The 18,289-nt window shown below is 34.0% G+C and overlaps 1 protein-coding gene and 1 long non-coding RNA gene across 2 annotated transcripts; one reads left to right on the top strand and one right to left on the bottom strand.

Moving 5' to 3' along the window:
* Positions 1 to 7,286, top strand: LOC140056525 (cytochrome P450 27C1-like). Its single transcript, XM_072101923.1, has 10 exons — positions 1 to 348; positions 2,129 to 2,319; positions 3,160 to 3,380; positions 4,009 to 4,209; positions 4,561 to 4,724; positions 4,963 to 5,126; positions 5,443 to 5,521; positions 5,928 to 6,087; positions 6,241 to 6,284; positions 6,810 to 7,286. Exons 1-10 carry the CDS (start codon positions 61 to 63, stop codon positions 6,939 to 6,941), a joined length of 1,644 nt encoding a protein of 547 aa, XP_071958024.1. The 5' UTR covers positions 1 to 60; the 3' UTR covers positions 6,942 to 7,286.
* An 8,207-nt stretch (positions 7,287 to 15,493) lies between these two features.
* LOC140057260 (uncharacterized) lies at positions 15,494 to 16,776 on the bottom strand. Its single transcript, XR_011846897.1, has 3 exons — positions 16,739 to 16,776; positions 16,571 to 16,595; positions 15,494 to 15,557 (listed from the first exon to the last, which is right to left on the bottom strand). It is a non-coding gene; the product is annotated as an uncharacterized lncRNA (long non-coding RNA).
* Positions 16,777 to 18,289: the final 1,513 nt, after the last annotated feature.

The following is an 18,289-nucleotide window of genomic DNA, read 5'->3' as shown; positions in this document are numbered from 1 at the left end:
TAGGCCTATACACGTAAGCTTCAAACACAATAATATTTTACAAAAGACGGTTAGGTAAGCATGTGCAGTATGCTTAGTGCTTTCTTTTTTTCAAACACCATGTTTGCGAGATTCTCGCACCGTTGTGTAATAGTTACCAATTCGACATTCGGCAGTGTGGTTAAGATTCCAACACCAAGATGCTATAGTAGGCCCACGGAAGCGCATGCATCCTCGACTGAGGGTTACGTTAACAGCAAAGACGGAGAGTTAAAACCGTTCAAAAGTATTCCTTTAGCCGGATTACCATTTATCGGAAATATTCCAGATTTAATCAGGCAAGGATTTGGATCTATGCATTTGAATCAGGTAATAATGTAGGCCTATACATTAACCAGGGAGTTAATCCCTACATTAACTATGTTACTAAAAAATATCTTGAACAGATATGTTTCTTGAAACAATTTCATTTGGATCCTAAGAGTACCTGAAAAAGCAAACTGAACGTTTGCGAAACGTAGCATACTTTGTAGGCCTATGTTGCACTTTTCTATCTATGGACCAACATAAAAGAAAATGTACTCATATATGGTTGTTGTCATTTCATTTCAAGAAGGTCGTCTATGTCTATTTTGATTTGTAATGGACCATAGAGATATTATAGTGAACGGACAAATGAAATATTGAGCAAGTTCGCGATAGACTCAAGGTTAAGTATAGTGAAACAAAGCATTCTGTATAACAAATATAACAATACTGTCCGATAAGAAGGATGCTTCCGGGTCGTATATATAGCTATACTCAACGTGCCAAGCATCAGGGCCTTTCTTTATGTTATTTACTTCATAGGTATAATATAACAATTCATATAAAAATAAGCGGTTTCTGAGAAATCAGAAAAATAAAAAATTGTCGAAAATATCGAAAAAGTACTATATTTTCGGCAGTTATGTGGTTCTCCTCACTCTCTGCGATCGACAAAAAATTACAGTTGAAAAGGTCACGTTATCATATTATAATATGAATATGTAATGCCACGAAAGCACAGGGGGCATGAAGGATAATCATAAACAACATGCCTAGTTGGTTGCATTACGTTCTTGTGGTCTATGCATTTAAATACACACACACAATTATTTTTTTATTTTGTTGTTGAATACGGTATGTTATTTTAATGTTACATAATAGTTATTCACTTTGACCAAAACATTGGATAGAAAATAGTGGGTGGTGAAATATAACAATAATCTTTATATAGAACAGTAATTTGCGAGCGACTATTAGCTATTATCATTTAAAAAGTCATGCGACCAAAATTTAAATGAGTGAGAGGATGTGCAATAACACTAAAAGTTCACAAACCCAGTGGTGGCCTCTTAGCTTGGTTCCCACTCTAGACGCAAACGCAACGCAAGCGTTTTAACCAATGACAAGCGAAGTTATAGACAGTAAAGCTTGGTTCCCACTAGAACGTAACGCAGGGACGTAAACGCAACGCAAACGTTTTAACCAATGACAAGCGAAGTTATAGACAGTAAAGCTTGGTTCCCACTAGAACGTAACGCAGGGAGGGACGTAAACGCAACGCAAACGTTTTAACCAATAACAAGCGAAGTTATAGACAGTAAAGCTTGGTTCTCACTAGAACGTAACGCAAGGACGTAAACGCAACGCAAGCGTTTTAACCAATGACAAGCGAAGTTATAGACAGTTAGCAATTACAAGCGAATAAGCCATCGCTTGTGATTGGTCAATTCACTTGCGTTGCGTTACGTCCTTGTGTTGCCTCGCTAGTGGGAACCACGCTTTAGACATTCAAACCATGAGGAAAATAGACTGACGTAGATTGTTTACTTCTAGCTTGCTAAAAGTGAACGAATGTTTTTGAGACAAATAAGTATGATTTCTGATGCTAAAGCTCCAATTCAATATTTGCTATATTTATAGTTCAAATGAAATATGTATTTTAAAAATATTGAATTGGTTCGAAATGAGTCACCAGCGGTGCTCCCAGGCGACACATGATCTCGGACCCTCTTTATAGAAGACTAATAACAAAAATAAATAAAATATGTGACTCCCGGTTGCTGAGACACAATCCGTAGAACACATGAAATCTATGTAATTATATGAAAACTCTTTTATGCAGATTGAAATGCGCAAGAAACATGGTGTGTTGTATCGTATTCATTTGGGCCCAATGGAAACCCTAATTATTGCTGATTCAGCCCTTATAAAAGAGTTGATGTACCAAGAGGATAGAAATCCAATTCGTATTAACATTGAACCATGGAAGGCTTACAGAAAATTAAGAGGTGTTGAATGCGGGTTAGTGACGTTGTAAGTATGATAGTGTGTTTATTAGACTGTATTTCGACTTATTGGATATTGGAAATATATATATACATATCATATACATGGCTGCTGTCGCGTGCTCAAATTTGAGTTAGCGTTTACCAACCGACCAACCAACCGACCATCCGACCGACATAGTGAGCTGTAGAGTCGCGTTGCACGCACGCGTTGCACGCGACTAAAAAGATATGTTGGCACAGATGGGGGTTCATACGTATATTACTTTTGAACTCGAAGAGAACAAGGCCATATACAAGGCTGCAGTCGCGTGCTCAAATTTGTGTGTTTACGGACCGACCAACCGAACGAGCAACCGACCGACATAGTGAGCTATAGACTAGACTAAAAACCGAACCGCTGACCGGCAAACTAAAAAGGACAACTACGGAAAAGTAACTACCTTCCAAAGCGTTAGATGACGTACCGTACTTGTACCAACAAAATCGGTTTTGGTTGAATGTAACCGTTTATTTTGTTTTTTTATAAGTGAAAACATTTCTTTCTATGGTGATTAACTTTATAAAAACCGCAAAGTCTTTTTTTTTTTTTTATTAATATTCATTTTTCATCTTTTTAACATTCCCTGCATTTTTTTTTTATTTACATACTTGATTTAACTTTTTTTTATACTGATACAAAGCTACAAAGGTTAATTTGGTTATATAATAGGGACTTTACGAAACAGGACGGGAAGCCATAGGACGGTGCTCATGAATATGCACGAACACGAGGAATGTTTGTATACGTTGAATGGAGACAATATTTCATTTATTTGTAAACCGACGAAAAACTCCTTAATGTATTTTTTTCTTCTTATATTATTAGGGATCACGAACCATGGCGAAAGCCCCGTAATATCATCAGCAAGCGTATGCTAAGACCAAACGAAATTACGCAATACATGGGAAAATTAAAGATTGCAGCGGACGATTTTATTGATAGAATGATAAGACTGATGGATCAAGGAAGGGATACAATAAACCTTAATCAAGATGGCGGCATCGTACCAGAGATTAATAACGAAATTTACAAGTGGGCACTGGAATGTAATGTGTTCTTTTCTTGATAATTATTATTTTATTTATATTATTTTTATTTTCGATCTTTCGACAATCAGAAACAAAAAGTTGAAGTCGAAGTAAAACCTTCTATTCTATCCATCGACATTTTCTGTAGTGAATCATTGTATTATGAGTGGTAGTTCTAGATATTTATGTAGATCGAGATTGTCATGGGTTTCATAATGTGAAAATAGAACATTGACAGGTTTCACCGAATGAAAAGATTTGTTTCATTGCACGAAAACAAAGAGAATTAGCGCACTGCATTTTAACAAATTCAATAGACAATATGACGACATTTAACGGCCATAATATAACAAAATTTAACGACCATAATAATATAACGAATTGCACGCTTGAGTTTAGTGCGAGGTTCAATGAAGTAGTTATTGAATGTCATGTGGCCCCAAATCCCTAAAATGACAAGAATCTACTCAGATATGTTATAATTCTTGATACCGATCTCTACCCTTACCCCATTAATACAATGTTATGCTACACTATACTCAAATTCGGTTGATTGTCTCTTAATTTTGTATTAAAAAAAGGTTAGGCCCTAAGGTTAATTCCTTTATAAGAAATATATAACAAACATTTATATTTTTACCACCAGCTGTAGCAATTGTTCTTTTTGACGTTCGTCTTGGATGCCTTCAAGATCCTATTCCTTCTGAGGTACAGCAGTTTATAGATGCTATAGATAATATGTTAACCAGTTTACCACCACTTTTGATCATGTCACGTTGGCATATTTCACTGAATACAAAACCATGGAAAAAGCAGGTAGAATCATGGGATACTATTTGGAAAACAGGTTTGTATAATAACAATAATGATGATAGAAATAACTCTCTATTATAGTCAGTTTAATTTCACCAGTGTCTGATGTGTTGGTGTGTTTACTGCAGCAGATACGTTTGTTGTTCTCATTACGCTGTAATGATAATGCAGACAAGAATGCTAGGCTAAAATGCTTTTAAGAACTGTTGAGCGCCATCAGCGCTTGCGTTTCTAGCTTATGTACATGTATGACATGTCATTGTGCCAGAAGGTTTATCTTTTAACATTAAAGCCGAACCGCCGTCTAGAACCAAGACTATACAGATTTATATACATTGTTGTTTTTACATTGCGAATTCAATGTTTTGTTTCTATTTATGCGTAGGTATGAAGTATATCAATTTAAAACGTAAATCTATTAATGAAAATAGCAAAATAGATGAAAACCGCGAAGTCGATCTGCTAACATATCTAATAGTTAATGACAAACTTTCAATGAGTGAAATATGCGGCAATCTTGTTGAATTTCTGATTGGTGGTGTGGACACAGTAAGTCTATATCTAAATTTACCTAATTTGTGTTGTGCCAAATAAATAATTGTGTAAAAACATTGTAAACATGAATAATGGTACACGCACAATTTCAATTTATACAAAGACAACTGTTGTTTCTATTTAAACTATTTCCAAAATGGCTTGATGAAATTTCAAACAGTGCTCCGTGTGATCTATATAGTCGTTTAATAGTGTAGTTTTAGGATCAATCGTTGGTTTTCATCTTCTATAGACATCAAATACACTATTGTGGGCCATGTACGAATTAGCTAGAAATCCTGAATGTCAGGAACAGTTACATACAGAATTGGAGTGTATTTTGAAAGGCAGACCCTTGACCACGGAAAACATGCAAAACCTTCCATACCTCAACTGTGTCATCAAAGAAACGTTAAGGTACATTTTCTTTTTAGTAGACTTTTTCTTACTTTTGTTGTTTTTTAAAAAATGAATCTTTAAAATAATTTGAGGGAGAGAGGGGAGGGGTGGAGAGAGAGGGGAGGGGTGGAGTGGGAGAGAGATAGAGAGAGGGTTAGGTTTAGAAAGCGCGTACTGATATAGGCAGATCCAGAGAGATAGTTTGAGAGGGAGGGCGGAGAGTGCCACTGATCGCTTGGGTCAAAGTACCTTCAAGTCATAATTTAAGAATATTTTGATATAGAAGTAAATGTTATGTATATTATATATTTATTATAGTTTAAAATGTCTACAGGTTGCATCCGGCATCCCCAAACAACAGCAGGATTCCACAGAAGGATATAACTATTGGAGGTTATAATATTCCAAAAGGAGTACGTATCATAGAATTGCCCTTGTCCCCATGAAATAATCAAAATTGTAAATTTGATTTGGATTTATATTTTGTTACTACTGTTTAAAAATGCCTAAAATTTGTTGCATTTATGAGTTAGTTTGTTTCAGGGAATTTGGTATGTTTTAATCCTACCAAAAATAAACACTCATTGTGCTTTACAAAAATGTGTTTATTGGTGTCTTTGAGGCATTTGTGCTTGTTTTTGTAACAAAATCAGTACTTCAACCGGACGACCGATAATTTTTAGTACGTAGTATGATTTGTATAACTTTCATATTCAATAAACTATTCGGCCATCTTAGGCCTACTGATGCATAATCTGATTAATATTAAAAAGTAAGTAAGTCAACCTAGGTACATATTTATCCATTAATATTTTTCAGACAAATATCCTCACTGATAACTATGCTATGTCCAGGAATGAAGAGGTGTTTGAGAATGCAAACGAATTTCAGCCTGAGCGATGGCTTAGGGAAAATGTTGACAACAAGTTGCATGCATTTGCGTCACTTCCGTTTGGGTTTGGAACCCGTATGTGTATTGGTAAGAATACTAGGCCTATTTGTATTTAAATTGTTCGCGTGCCATTTTATATTTACATTAGTTGTAAAAAGATAATTAGTATTAAAATAAGATTAATGACCATAACCACAAGCAACCAGACATATTTACAGTCATTGTTCATTTTGTTTTAAGGAAAACGACTTGCTGAAATGGAAGTAAGGATTTTACTTTCTAAGGTAAAGGACACATCTTTTTTTGAAATATAGAAATATATTCCTACAAAACGGACATAATAATAATCGCTCACATTATAATTATCTACACACATTATCATTAAAAAGTACTGTTATATTATTATTCTAGGTTCTTGACCGTGTTTCGAATTAATATTAGCAAAAAGATAAATATATATGGCGTTTCATACGTATTATTATTGAGCTCACAGTAATTAATATTTTCTAGAAAAACCCTGGAAACGCTGAAGGGGGAACTAACTTAAAAACAAGTCAATCGGATAATCGTATGCACCATCAATTCTTGGTGTAAAACCACAAACGTCTGCCTAGACCGTAATTGTGAACTCAATTATGATATGTTTGAAACGCCATATGTGTCAACAAAATTATCTTTTTGCTAATATTAATTCGAAACACTAGAACCTAGACTATATTCCAAAAAATCGAAATGCCGATGGGCGGAATAACATTTAAAAAGATAGAAAATGTAGGCCTAACTTTAATGCGGTACATTTTTATTTCCAGATATGTCAGAAGTTTTTAATAAAGCCCAACAGTGATGAAGAGCTTGTTGGAAATTTGAGAATTCTATTAGTTCCAGAAAAGAATGTTCCACTTAGATTTGTGATTAGAAATCAAGAAAAACCAGGTTATTAATGATGTATGCTTGGATAAAAACACAAGCGTAATCGTAGACTCTTCCCTCATGAAAAGGGAAGGTCAATAAAATCAGATATTGAATAGGCCATTTTGCAGCTTAACACTACTACTTTCGTAGAAGAAAAAACCCCCGAAAAAATTATGTTTTCACTTATAAAAACGTAAAAATAAATGATTAAATTCAATTAAAAACTCATTGTTAATGTTAGGTAAATATTTTATGTTTAAATCCAATTTGTTGTGATTATATAAGAAAAGAAATTAAGATGTGAATTTACATACATTGGGGTAAGGGAATTATCGTATTTATGTGTTAGGCAGTGTTTTTTTTGTTGGGAAATACGCAGTCTATATTTTGCAACTTAACAATGCAATGAAAATAATAAAAATACAAATGTAAAAGAGTGTGATAACATGAAGAATATATATGAATAAAATTGAAGAAATGAGTTTACATCAAAGAACTTATAACACAAGAATATCTCCTGTTCTTCAATTTGCATTCAAAACACAGTATCGGAAGTACATGGTTAGACGCCATTTCACAGTATGGAGCAGCGCCCCCTCCAAGATTTTAGGCCAAAATTACGCGTTCTACTAGGCCCTCAATCAAAACTCATCAGGGAAGAGCGAAATTCCCTGCACTTAGTGTTTTCCAGATTATCAGTTCTTCTTTCAAGAAGCCAGCTATAACGTAACGCAGAATATCCTTCCTCAACAACATAAAATGATTTAATAAATAATATTATATAACACCTAAATTCTCGTCATTTGATGGCGTGCAATAGTACTATTAAACGACCGTTTACTTTTTTTTGTGTAGGAAAAAAAAAATCTGTTCGCGTTTGGAAAATATTTGTTTATACTATTGTTTTGAAATACAACAGCGCCACCTATTTTGTACTTTCGTCGCAAATGTTACTGCTATCACTGAATATAATATGTATTGTATTATAGATAGGCATATAAAAGTACGCACACCCACATCCATACTTCTATGATAGCGATAGTTACACCAGGGAAGTTAACTATTCCCTGGTTACACCGTGGAGGAAATGTTTACACTCAGTTATGCGTGAATAATTTATAAATGACGTAATGCATAAACGGGCATGAACGAATAGAGAGGAAGATCTGAACTCGGCGTTTATTACGAGTACGGGTTCGAATCCGGTCTGCATCAAGCCAAAGATTATTAACCGCAATAATACTAACGAACTTGCCACTAGCAGTCCACGTCGTGTAAACTATCCTAATCATGTTCTAATATATAATATATATAATATATTGTGCTCATTTACGGACATTAATGTTATAGTATATACGCGTCTAGCAACACATACAAAATTCAATCTATTTATATTAAATAAAATGGAAAATATAACATTTTTGTTTTAAACGTCTATTTCCAGATATGTCAGAAGTTCGTAATTAAGCCAAACAGTGAAGAAGGGCTTGTTGGAAATTTGAGAATTCTATCAGAATACATACAATGGCCTCTTTTGTTGTACAGCTTTTGAAAACACCTTAAACCCGGATTGAAAAAATTGTAACGATATTTATTATTATTAACTATAACTAAACGATAAAGGCAGAGCATAAATGATCGTCAGCACACAATAAATCAATGACATAACTAGTTCTGGTCTTTAGGTGTAAATTGAAAAAACAATAGGAAAAATAAATAGGCCTACCTTAATTTAATAGATCTTCCTTTATAAATCCAAAAGCAAATATTAATTCCAATAAAACATAAAACACATAGTATAGTATAGCAACAAATTACTCTCCAGTATACAACAAAGTATGATTGATACACATTTACCACACAGCAACCATGTTATTCTACACAAAAACTGAGCAGACGAACACTTTGTGGCAAACAGAAAAACAACAAAAACAATTAGAACAATAGAAAGTTGCAACTATGCTAGATGCAAATTAGGATGCAAATTAAGAGGAGTCACCCAATGAATATATACATCTTGACATTCCGTTTCCTAAAGACGGTGTATATTATGCCAAGCTTGGTTCCCACTAGCAACGCAATCTACGCAACGTAAGCATGCCCTTCTAATAATTGTGTTTTCCCCCGCCTGCGTGAAATCAAACCGATGTTTGTAGCACTATTGCGTCGTCGGTTCCCACTTGTAATTAACGCAATACAACACTTTTCGTAGATACGTCGCTGCGTTGCGTGCTAGTGGGAACCACGCTTCATGCTTGGTTCCCAATGGAGACGCAACGCAAGGACATAACGCAACGTAAGGGATTTGACCAATCACAAGCAATGGATTTATTCGACTGTCGCTTGTCATTGGTCAACACGCTTGCGGTTACGCTTAAAGCGTGGTTCCCACTAGCGACGAAACGCAAGGACGTAACGCAACGCAAGTGAATTGACCAATCACAAGCGATGGCTTATGATTGCTAACTGTCTATAACTTTGCTTGTCATTGGTTAAAACGCTTGCGTTGCGTTTACGTCCTTGCGTTACGTTCTAGTGGGAACCAAGCTTTAAGCATGGACTGCGTACGTTAACGTGCACATTAGTCTCTCTACGAAAGACAATGCACTGTTTTTGTATTGCATTCCCTTTTGATTTTCTACGTGTGGTTTGCCTTCTATAACCTGCACGCGAGTCAAGTTGTTGACTTTAAAGCGTGGTTCCCACTAGAACGCAACGCAGCGACGTATCAACGCAAAGTGATGTATTGCGTAATCACAAGTGGGAACCGACGACGCAATAGTGCTGCAAATATCGTAGGTTTGATTTCACGCAGGCGGAGGCAAACACAATTATTGGAAGGGCATTTGCTTACGTTGAGTAGGTAGCGTTACGTTGCGTCGCTAGTGGCAACCACGCTTAACATGATACAAACGGCTTACGTGCAGCATTCCAAACATCCTCACATATCGATGAGATTTAGACTTTATGGTCACAATAACCTTTAATAACTCGTGGCTTATATACATTGTAAAAGTATATTTATTTATTAAAGAAACGGACTTATATATAAATATAACACGAATTAAAAGATGAACATGAAAAGTATTAATTGTTATTGTTTTATTTATTGCTATACAGTAGAGAAACTATACAAAATTGTTTAAAATCTACAACTGAAAGTGCGTATTTAAAGTGTACCTGTTTATTAATTATTTAAAAAAAAGTTATTCCAAATTCAAAACATTAATTTAATAAACCATTTATAATAATAATGTGAAATGATTTAAATAAAGTATCTTTTTTGTTTACATTTTTGTCTTTTTTATATGTTTAATTTATCTATTTATTAATTCACATAAACCTTAAGATAAACAATACTGTATTTCTATATTCCAAGATAATGAATTTTTTACATGACTTCTAATAAGCCTATTCAACGTGCCTAAGTAATTGTATTTACATGTTGTCATTTATTGTACCATTGAACACCCGTTTATAATTAGTTAAAGCCTGGCATTCATGTCAAGGGCTATTGGATGAAGTAGAATTATGTGCTCAAAATAGGTATAGGCCTAATAACGCACAGTGCTCAACTAAATACAATTTATTATCACTGTGCGCGAGTGCAACCAAAATTAGGTATGGTATAGCGCACAATGCTAAACTAGATCATATTTATTATCACTGTGCTCAAGTACAACCAAAATGGGTATGGTAGCGCACAGTGCTCAACTAAATCCTATTTATTATCACTGTGCTCAAGTACAACCAAAATGGGTATGGTAGCGCACGGTGCTCAACTAAATCCTATTTTATTATCACTGTGCGCAGGGAGAACCAAAATAAGTATGGTAGCGCACAGTGCTAAACTAAATCCTATTTATTATCACTGTGCTCAAGTACAGTACAACAAAAATGGGTATAGTGGCGCACAGTACTAAACTAAATCCTATTTATTAAATACAACCAAAATGGGTATGGTAGCGCACATTACTAAACTAAATCCTATTTTTCACTGTGCTCAAGTACAACAAAAATAGGAATAGTAGCGCACAGTGCTGAACAAAATTCTATTCATCACTGTGCTCAAGTACAAAAAAAAATGGGTATAGTAGCACACAGTGCTAAACTAGATTCTATTTATAATCACTGTGCTCAAGTACAACCAAAATGGGTATAGTAGCGCACAGTACTTAACTAAATCCTAATGTATTATCACTGTGCGCAAGTACAACAAAAATGGGTATAGTAGCGCATAGTACTAAACTAAATTCTATTTATTTTCACTGTGTGCAATACAAAAAAAATGGGTATGGTAGCGCACAATGTTAAACTAATCAATTGATTGATTGATTGATTAATTGAACCAAAATAAGAATAGCCAATAACAGGAGGGTTAACATACAAAAACAAAACGAATACAAATACACATAAACAAATGCCTACAAATAAACATTATAATAAAATTTAAAACTTTGTTCTTAAACTGATTCAATAAATATGAAAAAAATATCAAGGCGTTATCTTTAACTAAAAGAGAATTATATAATTTACTTAAACTACAAAACAATCCAAAGAATGAATAAAATGAGGGTTTGGTTCTTAATCTACGAGAAGCTACATGGATAAAGAAACAAGATATACAACTAGAATTTAATTCGTCACTTTGAGGAATTATAGGTGATCATTTTTATCATTTTAATAAAATTAACATTTTTTAAACATGCATGTACGTTAACATACGATCGTTAAAAGTTGATGTACGCCATCCTATGACATGATTGCATATACACTTATAGTGCTGAGTTCTACCTATGTGTCATACAATATGTACAGTATATACTGTATATCTATATACAGTGTAGCATAGGTGAAATTACGGGACTCATATCGTGTTCTAATTTTTTGGTATGATGGAATTTTCAAAATAAACTCGAAGATGACAATTTCGAAAGATAATGAATTGAGCAAATAAATATAAGGATTGGAAGAAAATTTGACACGTAGAAGCGCAATGCGCGGTCTTTGAAATTTGTATAACTTTGACTAAAGAAATTTAAAAACTACTTTTTAACTTCAACTGGCCATATGATAACATCACAACATCCGATAGGCTTAATTTTAATATGAATTCATATCTACATTTCATCAGCTTTCATAATAACTTATAATCCTCAAGGTCACCTTTAATTCTGAAGAGCTATAAGATATTCAAATGTATGGTGTAGCTGAAATTACACGACCTAGGTAATTCAAGTTTTTACGCGTGATGACGTCATCAAAATAAAAATGTTGACAACTCATTAGAAGAATAATTAATTGAGCAAGCACATACTAAAAGTTGTGCGAAAATCGGGCTCAAATAACGGAGATGCGCTCTATAGAATGTGATAGCCCACACAAAAAGATAAAAATTCCTAATTTTTAAATTCAAGTGGCCATTTGATGACGTCATACCATTTTGTACGTCTAATGTGTATATACATTTGTATCTACAACTTATTGGCTTCCATAATATGTTAAAAAAATTGGGGGTCATTTGCCATTCTGAAGAGTTATATTCATTTTAAAAAGTCCTTATTTTTTACCATTTTTAGCACTTTTGTACAATTAGTGTGCGCATTTTGTCATTTTTAACGTGCTCGTATAGCGTTATTTTAAGTCGGAATGGACTCAAAATTGGTGAATGTACTAAGGATTGTGAGTAGAATGTGATTTATACATCAAATTTTATATTTTACGCATTTTAAGAATCGTGCGCACAAAAACGCATTTTTGCGCAGTAATTTTTTTGAAACGCGCAAATGGCCTAATTCATGCTCTAAATTGATCAAAACCTAATTTTGCGCGTTTTAAAATTTTAACGCGCGATTTCACGTGCATGACCTTGAAACGCGCAACTTTTTATTTGCTAATATTTTTACCCTTGACCTGAAGTTTACCTGTAGTGAATTTCATTAATATGTCATAATGAATTATGGAGATATGATTGATAATGTGATTTCACAAAATGGCGTATAAATGACGTCACGGATGAGTGATCACGCTGGAAAGCTGATTAGGATTAAGTTATATTATTTGAAAGATATTCTGAAATTTTGGTAATCATTGACATTAAACTTGTTGAGATAATTGTTACACAAAATAGTGTACAGAAACAATAAAAAGAAAAAAAAATAATAATAATAAAGATTTCATACAATAACAATAGGTGATCATTTTATTCTAAATGATCACCTAATTACAATCAAAATAACTAGGCCTATGTACAGAATTATAAAGAAGATCAAAGTTAATTTGCTCAGTTTGCTTAAGACAAATTGACATGCACGATTGACATATACCACACTAATTGAATTATAAATAACAGAACCGAAATCAAGAAAAGGCTGATAGAACATCTAATAAAGAGAAATGTTGGTTTCGGGGTAAATATCTAAACATTTTCTCCACATGAGTCACAACATACGGTTTGCCTTTTTAACGGTTTCGTTAATATGAACGGAAAAATTAAGTTTAGAGTAAACATAAAGTCCAAGATCTTTTTGAGTAGGAACGCTTTCAATAAAATGATCAGTAATGGTATAATAAAAAATAATAGGAGCTTTCTTAAGGTTAATACTTAAAAGTTGAGTTCCAATCCGCACTTCTGTGACCATTCACACAATCGGTGTTGGTCATCTTGAAGGAGACTTGAATCTTCTCCGGAACTATCCATGGCGGATCCAAGATTTCTGAAAGGCGTGTTCCGGGGTTGCCACTTGCTACAATACTCATGGTATGTAGCAATAACCATCGTATTTAGATCCACTCCGGATATTCTTACTCATAATCCCTGGATTACCGCAACCGGTCCTAGAAACCGCAACAGGGTACATGACCTTGCCTCCAGTTGAAACCAGCCATAGCTACAATAATCATAACCGGCCGATTGTGCCGCGCTTAGTTGTCCTGGTGATGCTAGTGCTCCACCGTAATCTGCGCATCTATTCTCGGCATCCTGTTTTGTAAGCTCGTATTGTGCAGTACCACTGACGACCATCACATGATGAGAGAGGGAAAAGGATCTGGTAACGTAATGCTCTGGTTTTGTAAAGGAACATAACACATTGAAAACCATTCGTTTGATGGATCTTGTAACCAAATGTTGTTACCAGTTGGGTAATGCCAAAACATCGGTGGAGCTTGCCCATCGCAAGGTTTGCCCGCCAATCCTCTCAAGAACCAGCCACCTGCACAAAGATCAACACCTAGTGAGTATTTTGCGGTAAAAACCTCAACAGGAGTCGCCAGCCGACCACCAAAGACGGTACTGCATCTTGCCTCAGCTTCACTGGCATTCAATAATTTATATGAATTTAAACCGGTCAGCCTTATAATTCGTTGGGTTTTTGGAATATAATCAAACAAACCTAATGGTTGATTATATCCTCTGTGACAATAATAGCCACTTTCATATGTCTTGTCTGGGAACACATTACTTCGTTGATCTGGAGAATTCAATGTGCATCCACCTGCGATTTCGGTGAAGGCAATCTCACCGCTTATCCTTATCTCATCCTTTGATGCAGTTGTCCATACGTGGTTGATACGCGTTGTAAAGTTGTTCATACGATGCAAGTGAACTAGACTTGCCCCAAGTCTGTATTTATTGTCTTCTTTTTTTTATTTATTTGTTTTTATTTCGACCGCGATTTTTGTCTGAAAATACAGACTTGTGAAACACGTATAGAAATCGATTTGCAGATCGCAAACATCTGATAAGAATGACGTAGGTTATCATACCGTATTTGGCTATATGGGGCGTGCGGTATTTAAATATGGATTTCGAATCAACCAATGATCATTTTGTTTCAAAATGAAAAAGATCGAGTACGTACGTACAGTATGCTGAATGTACGATGAGACTGAACAACTGTTGAAAATCGTGTTGCCAAGTTGTTTTGTTTATTAATTGTTTAGTCCTGGCCTAGGCCTCCTTCGTAGGGCTACTCAACTCGTACGTATGACCTTCCAAATAAAACGCCAATAAGGTAGGCCTACATACCACCACCGACCGGCACACAACAGGCTACACCACCACACAGAACAGGACAGGGTCTGGGTGGGAAATAAATCTAATTTTTTTCGCATAATAAATGATCCATTCAATGTTTGATTTGGCGGAGAAGCTAGCCTATCATATCAAGACGAGTTTTCATGTTCTTGGGAAAAATCTCATCAAATGTTTACCAGACTACTAGGCATATAAAATCATTTTTAGCCTTCGGAAACTTTCATCAATGTACCCAAGTAGGCCTACACATTGTCTAAACGTAACATAGCGCATACGCATCGTCTTAGACGTTGAGTCTTTGAAATTCTGAAATATGAATATTAAAACAATGTACGAGTGAGTAGCCAATGGCATGCGGCTGAAACTAGTCAACTGGATAATTTATGCACCAAGAATTCTTGGTGTCAAACCACGTGACTTATGCGTGTTTCCCCAGACGGAGTATCCAAACTCAAGTAATACACGTATGAAACGCCATATGTGCAAAAATATTTATATTTTTACAAAACTCCGTCTGGAGCCCAGACTACAAGTGAACCTAAGTTAATGTTACAAGTGCTGGAGGCTACTTCGTAAGCAGCCTTAGATGAAATAGAATGTACACCATCTGAAAAGAAAAAGTGTATGATTGATAAATAAACAACTGCACTTAAAATTTGCATTCCGAAATCTTGAATAGAATGACAGATCAGTGAAAACAATATCTTTTGAAAAAAAATACTACTAAATTCACAGTTTTTAGAAAAATAAAATAAAATCAAAAGGTCAGAATACAAGTCCAGTTTTGTTCATAGTAGTTTGTTCGTCCGTACAAGGATGGGGGCTTAAATATAGCGAATTTGTGTGCGATTCTCTTGAATAAATATTTGTTTCGATTTCTTAGTCAAACCGTTAAGAAAAATGTAGGCCTATTGCAATTATATACGATATTTAACAAGGGCCAATGTCAATAATTCCATACACATTTTTCTTTCTTTTTTGTGGCGCAAACAACGAGTTTCGAAACTGTTCTAAGAGTTCTTGGTTTGATTATTATTTTCATAATTGTTAATCATATAGGCTTATTTATTTATTAATTGTTATATTCTATACGTTTTAACAAATTATAATTTCGGAGAGATATGTTGTAAAAAAATGTATAAACGAAGATACGAATACATAAACATTTGTATTAATTTGTTATGAACCATAACAAATGGTTCATAACAAATAAGCCAATAAACTTTACAATAACACTTAATGACAAAAAAAAAAGATCGACGTTTCGGAAACATCATGGAACCATTTTCAAGATCAAGTGATCGAATTATACAAAAACAACAAACACCAATGGGTGACAGGAAATACTAATTAATTGGTTAATCAAAGAAGGCCTACAATACTATTAAGCTCCTCCTTCTTAATTAACAAACAATTTAGCTTTTACTGAATCGGTTTGTTTATTCGGTGTAGGTTTCAGTTCTTTGATCCAATAAACTTTATTTGTGGAAATAATTATATAGTTGTTGATAAAGTAAAGAATTTTGAAAGCACTTGTTAATATACATATTTTATTTACAAACACTGTACTATAAAATCTCTGTAGGCCTAACCTTTTATAGAAAAAATGTGTATACTCACGAGTCTTTAAGTTTTCATCCAATACCTATACATAAAAATAATAATGCCGCATTAAAATAGATCTTTATCTTTTTATCTACATTTCTAGCGGCTCATTTTATATTTAATTTTGATCATAATATCTGGGTCAGGAACAAGAAATAGACGTTTTAAAAATAAATACGATACCTTCTCTATATATTCAAACGGTTCTTGCTGAAAATCTTCTGTAGATGCTTCGTCTTTTACATTTTTATTGATTTGACACAAACGATCCTGCTCACTGTAGTTAACAGACCAGCAGTAAACTTTCCTGGAACAAGCCAACAAACATCCAGCTCGATCGATGTTAAGAAGCTGGTAACTACAGCCCAGGAGAGAACGTTGTGAAATCACTGTATATAATTGAGAGGTCGCAAAAGTAGACTCACAGCAGAGTAGAACCGAAAAAAGGAGAACGGTGAAATACATGTTGATCTTCGACTCTCCCGTATACTCAAATGATTCCGAATACAGTGCTTCAAAAAATGTATACATTATATAGAGGTATAGTAAACATTAAAAAACGTTATTGAGATATAAATGCTCAATGTACTTAACTAATTACTTATTTTATGCTTATAGTATGATTAAACAACCATAATATAGTATTTCATTGTACATTTTCCATTTCTTTATTTAAACATTTATAAATATTATTGACAAACTTTAATTTCATAAGGTAGATTTATATGTTAAATGTATGTATTTTATTATTATTATTTTTTAAACAACAATAAAATAATAATACAAGTATACATTATTTATTTCTTTGTTACAACAAACCATAAAATATTGAGAAACTCTTCCAATTTAGTAAGGCATAGTGTGATGTTTTTATCAGCAACCTAGCGGTAACGTAACAGAGGTAAATTGGTTATTAAATCTGTAATCGGGGTTGCAAACTTTCAGCAGATATAACTCAACTCCGTAATAATAGTATAATTAGCTAAAAATCATTCATTAACTATAATTGTTGTCATTAGTTTTAGAAATGTAAACTTGTTACGTTATCGTTATTGCTGATAAAACATCACACTATGCCTTACTAATTGGAAGCGTTTGTCAGTATTTTATGGTAAATAACTTACATCATTTAACTAATTACTAATACACTTAACACTATACGAGAAAATTATGATAAGTTACAGTCTTGAGAATGATCAATATAGTTATAGATAAAAGCTTTTAATATATAAGTAAAATTACTTTTTTTTGTGTATATAGGCCAAATTAACAACAACAACAATAATAATGTAATGTGGAAAAGATAAACGCAATAAGTATTTTAGCTGTTTTTTTTAACTCAATTTGTATTTTTGTGCCTTCTTTTAACTTTTTATATGACATCTTGTTCTCAGTTTTATGTGATTTTATTCTTTTTTACTGTTTGTGCGATAATGTTTTTAGACAATTTTAATGTGTGTACTTTCAGCCAAAGTTTCAAGCCATTCATGAGTTTGACAATAAAGTTTATTGAAATGATTGAATTGAATACAAGTTTACATTTCTATTTTCGTTATATCTTAAGTTAGTCTAATAAAACTAATGACTACTACTACTACTACTAAAATGAAGAATGTTTAGCTAATTATACTAATATTACGGAGTAAGTTTCCCCGATTATTGCTAACACCCAGGGGTGGCGCCAGGATCTTCCCGACGCGGGGGCTACATTCCCCGACGAGGGGGCTATGCGAG

Source organism: Antedon mediterranea, chromosome 8 (assembly GCF_964355755.1).
Source record: "Antedon mediterranea chromosome 8, ecAntMedi1.1, whole genome shotgun sequence".
In the NCBI taxonomy this organism is placed as follows: Eukaryota; Metazoa; Echinodermata; class Crinoidea; order Comatulida; family Antedonidae; genus Antedon; species Antedon mediterranea.
This window is presented reverse-complemented; position numbering and strand designations above follow the sequence as displayed.

Excerpts from the sequence above, each read along its gene's own strand:
- LOC140056525 (XM_072101923.1), top strand. The coding sequence starts at position 61 with ATGTGCAGTATGCTTAGTGCTTTCTTTTTTTCAAACACCATGTTTGCG. Across the intron at positions 2,320-3,159 it reads GAATGCGGGTTAGTGACGTT|GGATCACGAACCATGGCGAA; the intron begins GTAAGTATGATA and ends TTATATTATTAG. Across the intron at positions 5,127-5,442 it reads GTCATCAAAGAAACGTTAAG|GTTGCATCCGGCATCCCCAA; the intron begins GTACATTTTCTT and ends AAATGTCTACAG.